This window comes from Emys orbicularis, chromosome 5 (genome assembly GCF_028017835.1).
Source record: "Emys orbicularis isolate rEmyOrb1 chromosome 5, rEmyOrb1.hap1, whole genome shotgun sequence".
NCBI lineage: Eukaryota > Metazoa > Chordata > Testudines > Emydidae > Emys > Emys orbicularis.
Genome location: NC_088687.1, coordinates 132310563 through 132320368, shown reverse-complemented (window position 1 = coordinate 132320368; position 9806 = coordinate 132310563). Strand labels below are relative to the sequence as shown.

The following is a 9806-nucleotide window of genomic DNA, read 5'->3' as shown; positions in this document are numbered from 1 at the left end:
CCAGGCTCCCCCCATCCCCAAACTCCTGTGTCTCGCCTGCAGTGGCAGACAGCTCGGGGGGGGGGGGGGGGGAGAGGCAGGGCAGGAGACAGACAGACAGACAGATCGCCTCTCGGTAGGGAGGAGCTGCCTCCTTTTCTTTCTTTCTTTTTTTGGGATCTACCCAGCCCCCGTTGCCTGCCTGCCGCCCGCCCCTCGAAGGGAGCCCTCCCACTGGCTGCTGCCCCTGCCCGCCCAGCCCTGGCCCCGGGCGGGGAGGCTGGGCAGAGATGAAGGCGCTATAAGGAGCTTGTCGGCACGGGGGGAGGGGGCAGCGCAGCCGGCCGCCCCGCATGGCCCGGGACCATGAGCGCCGGTGACTTGCAGCCCAGCTCCCCCGCCAGCCCGCAGCCCCGCCGGGCCCGGGAGGCGCCCGAGATGGCCGTGTACTGCGGCGAGCCCTTCAGCGTGTACCCGCAGCCCGGCTTGCCCCCGCCCGGCGCCGCGGCCGCCTCCTCCACGCAGCGGCCGGCCGCCTACGCCCTGGGCGACTACGGTGCGCCGGCCAACGCCGGCTACCTGTGGGGCGTGAGCGGCCCGGCCCCGTACCTGCAGGGCGGCCCCGGACCGGCCGCCCCTTTCCTGCCGCCCGCCTCCTACGGCTGCTCGCGGGGCGGCCAGCTGGGGGGCGCCCCCTCCGCGCCCGGCTCGCCCTCGCCCGCGGCGGCCGAGCTGAGCTGGCTGAGCCTGGCCGGGCAGGAGGAGCTGCTGCGTCTGGTGCGGCCGCCCTACTCCTACTCGGCGCTGATCGCCATGGCCATCCAGAGCGCGCCCGGCCGCAAGCTCACGCTGAGCCACATCTACCAGTACGTGGCCGAGAACTTCCCCTTCTACAAGCGCAGCAAGGCCGGCTGGCAGAACAGCATCCGCCACAACCTCAGCCTCAACGACTGCTTCCGCAAGGTGCCCCGCGACGAGGACGACCCGGGTGAGCGCCGGGGGGTGGCCAGGGAGTTGGGGAGGGGGGGTTCAGCGGGCCGGGGGGCGGGGATCCCCAGGGCCTGGGGGGTGCTCAGTGGCTGGGGTCCCAGCGGAATGGAGGGGAGTGGGGCTGGGGTGGTGCCCGGGAGCAGAGGGATTGGGGATGCCCAGGCAGGGGGCTGGAGGGGAGGAGGGCAGTTGAGTGCACCGGGAAACGAATGCGGCTGGACGGGTGCCCGGAGGCAGAGGGATAGGGGTGCCCAAGGGGCCGGGGGGGGTGTTGGATGGGGGGGCCCAGGAGGCTGGGAAGTGTTGGATTGGGGGTGGGGCAGGAGCCCGGTGGCAGAAGGAGGTGTTGGATGGGGGGTGCCCAGGAGGCTGGTGGCAGAGGGGGATGCCCAGGAGGCTGGGGGGTGTTGGATGGGGGGGGTGCCCAGGAGGCCGGTGGCAGAGGGGGGTGTTGGATGGGGGGTGCCCAGGAGGCTGGGGAGTGTTGGATGGTGGGGGGTGCCCAGGAGGCTGGGGAGTGTTGGATGGTGGGGGGTGCCCAGGAGGCTGGGGGCAGAGGGGGATGTTGGATGGGGGGGTACCTAGGAGGCTGGGGGCAGAGGGGGGTGTTGGATGGGGGGGTACCTAGGAGGCTGGTGGCAGAAGGGGGTGTTGGATGGGGGGGTACCTAGGAGGCTGGGGGCAGAAGGGGGTGTTGGATGGGGGGGTGCCCAGGAGGCTGGGGGCAGAAGGGGGTGTTGGATGGGGGGGTGCCCAGGAGGCTGGGGGCAGTTGGCTGGGGGGTGCCCAGGAGGCTGGGGGGTGTTGGATGGGGAGGGGTACCTAGGAGGCTGGGGGCAGAGGGGGGTGTTGGATGGGGGGGTGCCCAGGAGGCTGGTGGCAGAAGGGGGTGTTGGATGGGGGGGGTACCTAGGAGGCTGGTGGCAGAAGGGGGTGTTGGATGGGGGGCTGCCCAGGAGGCTGGGGGCAGTTGGCTGGGGGGTGCCCAGGAGGCTGGGGGGTGTTGGATGGGGAGGGGGTGCCCAGAAGCCCGGTGGCAGAGGGATTGGGGATGCCCGGGATCATGGAGCGGGGGACGGTTAAACGGACCGAGGGGCTGGGGTGGGGAGAGGGACCCAGGGGGACCCGAGGGGAGCGCCATACCGGACAGGATCTGCCCGACCAGGGAGTGGAGCGCAGGGCTGAGCAGCCCCCGCCTCTTGCACGGCTCTGTGCCGGGACACCCGAGGCGTAGGGCGGGGAGACGGCGGTACCGGGACGCCAGGAGGAGCCCCTGCGCTGTAACCCCCGGAGCTGGGGACATCGGGAGCGGTGCGAGCCCCGCGCCGATCCCAGGGGAACTCGGGCAGGGAGACGGGACCCCGGGATGTGGATCCCGGTCGCGGGGGGGAGCCACGCGGGGCAAGGGGCACTTGCACCCAGCGTACGGGCAGGTGGGGCGGGCGGGCAGAGAGAGGGTGCAATGGACAGTGTAACCCGGGGTGTCGGACCGCCCCCACCCCGGCTGCTCCGCCCAGCTGGGGACACTCTCTGCTGTCACCTGGGTGGGAGGGACAGCGAGGGGCAGATCTGTGATGGGGGCCGGGGGGTGGGATATTGTCCCAATGGGAGCAGCTGGATCCAGGGCCCCAGGTTCACTTCCCAGCAGGGCAGGGCCCTTCTGGGGTTGGATGCCCACTATGAGGTTCCTGCCCTCTGGGGCAAGGGGTGGGGCCCTTAGCACCGATCTGTCCCAGCCCCAGGGTGTAAATCCAATCTGCTCTCTGGGTGTGGGGGGTATTTCAGAGATGCAGGGTCCCGCCTACCCTGAAAGATGGTGTGGCTCAGACATATGCATCAGGGCTGCCCAGAGGATTCAGGGGGCCTGGGGCAAAGCAATTTTGGGGGCCCCTTCCATAAAAAAAAGTTGCAATACTATAGAATACTATATTCTCGTGGGGGCCCCTGGGGACTGGGGCAAATTGCCCCACTCCCCCCCCGCCCCCCAGCGGCCCTGATGTGCATTGGGTGCAGAGGCCCATGGGAGAGGGGGGTATTAGGGTTGTAGCCAGGTGGAGTGGGGGGTGCATGTCTTGCTCAGTAGGGAAAGGGTTTAATGCAAGTGCACACGGGCCCCCTGGGTGCAAAGGGATTCAGGGCCTTCCCTGCACAGAGATCTGAGGCATGGTGTGTGCATGACTGTGCCCAGGTGGCAAGGGGACCGCCGTGGGTGTGCTGTATTTATATGCACACCAATCCCATTGGCACATGTGTACCACTGAGAAAGACCCCACCAGTAGATGCTCCCTCCCCCATAATCTGCCCTGAACCACAACATGGGCGAGATGGCCCCACACATGCCCAGCATTGTTAATGTACCCCTCTATTTTACCCTACCCCAGCTGAGCTGTATCCGGATGAAAGAGTAAGTGCGGGCCTACACTGCAGTGCAGGTCTCCCTGGGATTGGGGTGCCAGCGGGTGAGTGTGGGTTACAGGTCCCTCTGTGCCAGATCCACAGAGGAGATGGGGCTGTTACAGCCCCAGCTATCTTAAGATGGAGCAGTTTGTGCTTTTAGCGCTTGAGGTCCCCCCCGTTCAATCCCTGGTGCGTTGGCCAAGATGGCGGCCGTCACACACCCTTAAATGACAAGGGTGTAGTTGGGGAAGCATTAGGAGTTCTGTCTGCAGGGCCCTTTTACTCCGTTTGGGGTGGGGCTATAGGCTCGGAGGGGCAGTTCTGATCCTGCTAAGTGGCTGCAAGATTCATTCCGGATGTGTGGTCGGTGGGGCAGATTCTGAATTCCTGAACTTAAGTCAGTGAAATTGCAACAGTGCGAGAGGAGAATCAGGCTCTGGTCAGCAAGTCTGGAGAGGGTGTTTGGCGGGTGCAGATTGTGCAAATGCGGGGGAGGGGGTGGTAGAAGGAGGGTGCAGATCCTGCTCAGGGGGTGCAGGGCATCTGTTGGAGGAGCTCCCTGTCTGACTCTTTCTCTGTCTCCTTCAGGGAAGGGGAACTACTGGACCTTAGACCCAAACTGTGAGAAGATGTTTGACAATGGGAATTTCCGGCGCAAGCGCAAACGGCGCTCTGAGCCTAACACCCCCACTGTGGTGTCCTCTGGCGGGGGCCTGAAGGCTGAGGAAGGGCGTCCCATCCCGGCTGCTGCAGGCAAGCCCTGTGGAAACAGCCCCTCCCCAGAGCTGGACCTATCACCTGCCAGGGACCATCCCAAAAGCTCCTCTTCTCCAGGCATCATCTCAGCCACCCCGGGCTGCCTAAGCACCTTCTTCAGTGGGATGAGCTCACTGAGCAGTGGAGGGAGCCGCCTGGCGGGAGGCTTCAGCAGGGAGCTGCACCACCGGAACTTCCCCGCTGGGCAGATGAGTGGTGGCACCTTCACTGCCTCCTCCAGCAGCTCCTCCCAAGAGGTGCTCCCACCAGACCAGCTGCAGCGAGTTCCAGGGCCCACTGCTGCCTATTACAGCTCCTTCCATCCCAGCAGCAGCCAGGGCGCCCAGTACAACCATTACTACAACTTCACAGTCAACAGCCTCATCTACGCCCGGGATGGCACTGAGGTGTAGGGCATGGATTGCAACTCAACAGAACAAGAAAGGCCGGTTCATTCAGCAACAAGGAAGACCCCATGCTTTTGCAAACTGCATTTGAAGCAGGACACTTGCAGTATGTTTTCTGTTTTCCCAGGAAGAAAAACTTACAATCTATTAAATATATACGTACACACACAATGTGGAGTATTTTCCCTACTCATCCCTGCAAAATCACTGATCCACACAGGATGCCTGTTTGCCACTAAATTCTGCAAATGAGAACCAGAACTGGATTAGTGACTTCAGAGGTTTTTAATCTTGAATGTAGAGTTAAAAAAATAACTACAAAGAGAAATCAGCAAGGACCAAATATAGACACATAGCAGGGGAGTATTGCCTGTTGGTCATTTATTTGTGAACCTCTGTTTACAAGTGCTTTGGTCTTGGAAGAGAAAAAAAATGAAGAGATTTCTAATGAAGTGCCTTGTAAAAATCCCTATGTCAGTGATTGCCTGTTTAGGTAATTGTTTTAGGCCTTGATCCTGCAGTGTACAATGCCTGGGCAGATTCTGTGCCCACACAGAACCCCTTTAGATACAGAGCAGGTTCGCCAGGCTGCCTGTGCTTTGTATATTGAAGAATCAGGGCCTTATTTTGTAAAATAATCGTTTTACTTAAGCTTAGTACCAAAGACACACAATTTAGCCATCCAGCTTTTAGCAAGAGAATAAACACATTGAATATTTTTATACATATTTGTATGTAATGTACTACTCTGTAAATACATTTCTATGGGATTTTATATTTGTAAATTATGCTCTGGAGTTGTACTTATTTATAATGTGTTTGAAATTTGGGAAAGTTTATTTTGCCCATCCTTTTCCTCACTCCCATTCCCCTCCTTTTTTTTTTTTTTTTTTTTTTATTGTAGTGTATGAATGAAACTTTTCAAACCGAACAAAATTTTGGGGAATAAAATATTTACAGTTAGATTTTTTTGCTTGTTTGTTCATCAACAGATTTTATTTTACTTTTTTAGATGGTTAGGGACACGGGTTGGGACAAAAGATACAGGGACTCAACACTTTCCTCTGTGCCAAGAAAAAAATGTTGCTTTCAGCTCAAAGGAGAAGTGTGTGGTTTGGTTTACAACCTCCTGATGGGTAATTGTGAAAGGTGGACTGAAGCTTTTGCTGGTTTTAGACAGTAAATTGCCCATTTTCAGCTTAGGTTGATTAATGTATAGTAATTGCTTGCAAAGTTAATTGGAGCAGGACTGACTCATGTCAATCTCACATTTACAATGCAACGGAAGTAGGATCAAGCCCATGCAGCCCAATTCAGACCCTGGAGTCAAAGGAGTTACACCCATTTAAGGTTCCTCAGCAGAGTAATGCAGTGGAGGTGAGTGGGCCAAAATGTGCTCTTATACATTGGTTCAAATCTGGAGAAACCCCATTCACTTAAGTGAAGTTTTTTCTGATTTACAGTTGTGAAAGAATCAGTCCCATAGTACATAATATCCATGATGTAAAAAATCCTCACATTTCTGAGGTTTACAGCAGTTGTTGGCAGGGATTTGATGTAATCAGCCAGCTGGTATAAAGGCATGTAACATATACAGTGAAAACAAAAGAAAGCATGACACTGAAATGGCAGTACAATTGCCGTACTGTATTTAACAACGAATTGCATGCATCCCAACTTTTTAGAATGCCACACAAGCAGGTAACATTTTTGTCTCTAAAACTCAAAACAATATTTCATCCAATGCAATCCAGCACCTATAGGGGCAACCTAGCACTGCTATAACCATGCACTGTAACCAATGCAAGACCGATCTAGAGCCTGATACTACTCCCCTCACTTAGGGCCTGATCCAAAATGCATTGAAGCCATGGAAAAACTATTGACTTCAATAGGCATTGGATCAGGCCCGTAGGCATAGCGCAGGAATACTGTGTCTGCACAAGCCTTTTTCCTCTAAAGTCTCTCGCTCCTGCTAACATGGGTTCAGCTCCATTGGTTGAAGCTGGGGGTGGAGCACTGGTGTAGATAGCTCCATGTGGCTGTCAACATTTTAATCCTCATGCTCGGAGCAGATCCACACAAGATGGTGCTTAAAATGCAATCAGTCCCCTGAAGGTGCAGGTTAAATCCTGAAAGGGCCCGGCTTGGTCCTAGTTTGTGAATTGCTGAACACCCTCATCCGTCATTGAGGTCTCAGTGGCTTCCAAGAGACAGAATCTGTGGGAGATGGTGAGAATTTGGGGACTGCTGTCAGCAGGGCATAGAGGGGGGTGCTGGCTTTGGTGTTTCCCTGCTTAATGCTTCTTCCTCCCCAAGAAAGAGAGGCATCTGAATTCACCCTCAACAATCTCAGCTACCCAATGGAGGCATGTGAGTTTCACAAGCGGTATCTTGAAATCAATTCCTTTCAACGTTTTGTTTCTAAATATCCTGAGTGAAAGTGGTGCCTGTATTTTTTTTAAAAATCCATGAAGAGAAGAAAACTTGATCAAAAAGTGCAAGCGCATTTCTTTGGGCAATGTATGGGCCTTCAGAAAGGCCCACCCATCATTTGCTACCTGCAAGTTGTAGCTATGTTGATCCCAGGAAATTAGGGAGACAAGGTGGGTGAGGTAATATCTTTTATTGGACCAACTTCTGTTGGTGAGAGAGAGACAAGCTTTGGAGCCATACAGCTTTTAAGGTCTGGGAAAGGTACTCCCAGCATTACAGCTAAATGCAAGGTTGCTCTGTGTAGTTCAAAAGCTTGTCTCGCTCATCAATAGAAATTGATCCAATAAAAGATATTACCTCACCCACCTTGTCTCCCTAACAGCCTGTGCTCACAGTTCTGATTAATTCTCATCAGCTATCCCCCAGAGAAGAGGCGATGGCCGTGATTTACCATAGGGAATGAATCAGACTCTTTGTACAAGAATAAGCTGATCCCATAGGCTTGATTCTGATTTCACACCAGTTTAACTCCACTGACTTCAGTTGAGTTATTTGTAATTTACACTGCTGTCACTTGGAGCGTAATCAGGCATTTTTCTGTAGGGAATTTTTGTTTTCATTTGGTAGAGGGCCACAATGAAAGAAAGATTGCTCTGTGTTTGGAAAAATCCCCTTTTCTTGAGTAGTTTGAGAATCTGAGAAGGAGCAAGCTTCCAGAACTTGCTTAATTCTTTATTTTATTATTATTGGTGGATGGGTGAGGGAATGAAGGAAAGCCATCAAATTACTCTAGTAGGGGTTGCATCATCAGGACCAGGAACATCTCTGAAATTCCTTTGTTTAATCAGCTTGTGGAGTTAAATTTAAATAAAGCTCACTCATGTGAGTCAGGGCCATACGATTGGGTCCACAGTGTAGAGCTTTATTAAGGTCCTGATCCTGCAGTCTTTACTCAGTGAAACTCCTGGTGGTACCTTTGAAACATGAATGCACCCCATTAGTACGGGCCTGACCTTGCAATGTGCCAAAAGCCCCGGTGAAGTCAATGAAGGATGACTGCGACCCAAACCTTGCTGGATCAGGGCGTATCATTACATTGCTCATCTCTGCAACCCTTGCAAGTCAATGGGACAATTCTCATGAGCAAGGGTTTCAGGATTGGGCTGTTAATAGGCTCAAATATTCTAACCACATTTGCAATTTTTCTCCTCTTGGTGTTAGTTAAGGTTAAATTCTGCTCCCCCTCCTATGGCACGGATGGAAGCCCTTGCCTGAGGTAGGTAAGCACAGGCTTTGTCCTGAGTCCGAGTATGTGAATATAAATGTTTGGGTGTTCATGATAAAGCAACCTGCCCAAGGGGCCCTTGATACTAGCATTCCAACTAATAGACACCTCGATGTCTGTGCTGAGGGGAGTTGAGTGAATGAGTCTTAATGGCAGCCTTTAGCTTTTCCTTTTGTTATTAAAAATGACTCCTCATTTAAAACCATTTAGCAACGCCCAAGTCATGGGAGAATGAGGGCAGCAGGATTGGGCTTAATGAAAGACACTCAAAAAAACAACAGTGCTATTGTCATGGGCTGCCTTCATTTAAAATGAGCGCCCCAAGAGCAGGGGGAAAAGGACAACAGGGAAATAAGACGAGTCCTATCCCTGAATCCCTCTGCCTCCCCTTCCCCTCAAGCCCCAAGAAGCCAGCAAGGCCTGTCGTTTTGGTCTGTGTTTGTACAGTACTTAGATCAGTGGGGTCCTGGTCCATGACAGGCTTTGGCAGTATGATAATACAAATAATAATACTAACAATGGGACCAGCAGCGCAGCGCCACAGTAGTCATGCTCCCAGTCTGGGTACGTCCACATGGGTGCCAGGTTTGTATAATTTTTGGTGGTGCCCAGAACGGGTCCAAGCAGAGCTGTCCCGTCCATAGGCTGGACCGGGGCAACCACCCTGGGCCCCACGCTTTGGGGGGCCCCACACTTCAGGGGTACATGGGGTCTAGCCAGGGCTAGTGCAAGGATATTTTGCGCTCTAGGCGAAACTTCCACCTTGCGCCCACCCTCCCCCCCACCCCCGGTAACATCGGTTCATTGAGGGGCAAATCCCAACGAGCCTTTATAGACCCCAGGGGCCAGCCATGCCCAGGGGCTGCTCCCCAGACCAGGTTCCCCCCTCCCTGCCCCCTGAACTCCCCAGGAGGGTGCACAGCCCTCCCCGTGAGCCCTCCCCACCCCACCCCGGCGGCCCTCACCCCGAGTCCACTCACTGGCTTTGCTGGACTTGGGCCACTGCAGCAGCTTGGCAGGGAGGAGCTGCCTTCTGGGGGCTCCTGCAGCAGATGCATGCGGGCAGAGGCCCCGTGCATCCCCCCCAGTTCCCTCCTCGCCACGCTCGGACTCTGCGGCTCCCAGGAGTGTGAGCCGCTGCTGCCCCTCCCAGAGCAGCCTCAGGGCCCTGCGCCCCGGCGGCAGCTCACATGCCCAGAAGCCGCAGAGCCCAAGCGTGGCGAAGGGGAAGCTGGGGGGCGCATGGGGGCCTCTGCCCGCATGCATCAGCTACAGCCTGTAGGAGCCCCCGGGGAGGCGCCAGGCCGCAGCCTGGGCAGGAGGGGTGGGGGGTGCGGCTGCTCCCTGCTAGCGGCGCCACCGCCTTTGCAGGTCTCCTGCCCCCCTGCGCCGTGCCGGATCCTCCATGGCTGGGGCTCGTCGCCCCCGCAAGGCGACACTCTAGCTCTCCGGTGCCTCCAGAAGGCGGCTCCTCCCTGCCGAGCCAGGGAACCGCTTTTTGGCGCCCCCAGGGCCGTCCTTAGGATTTATGGGGCCCTATGCAGTATTATTAAACT

General features: G+C 55.7%; 1 protein-coding gene across 1 annotated transcript; it reads left to right on the top strand.

Moving 5' to 3' along the window:
- The first annotated feature begins 345 nt into the window (after positions 1 to 345).
- On the top strand, positions 346 to 4535 carry FOXI3 (forkhead box I3). The gene is made up of 2 exons (XM_065405395.1): positions 346 to 967; positions 3955 to 4535. The coding sequence occupies exons 1-2, from the start codon at positions 346 to 348 to the stop codon at positions 4533 to 4535; spliced, it is 1203 nt and encodes a 400-aa protein (XP_065261467.1).
- The last annotated feature ends 5271 nt before the right edge of the window (positions 4536 to 9806 follow it).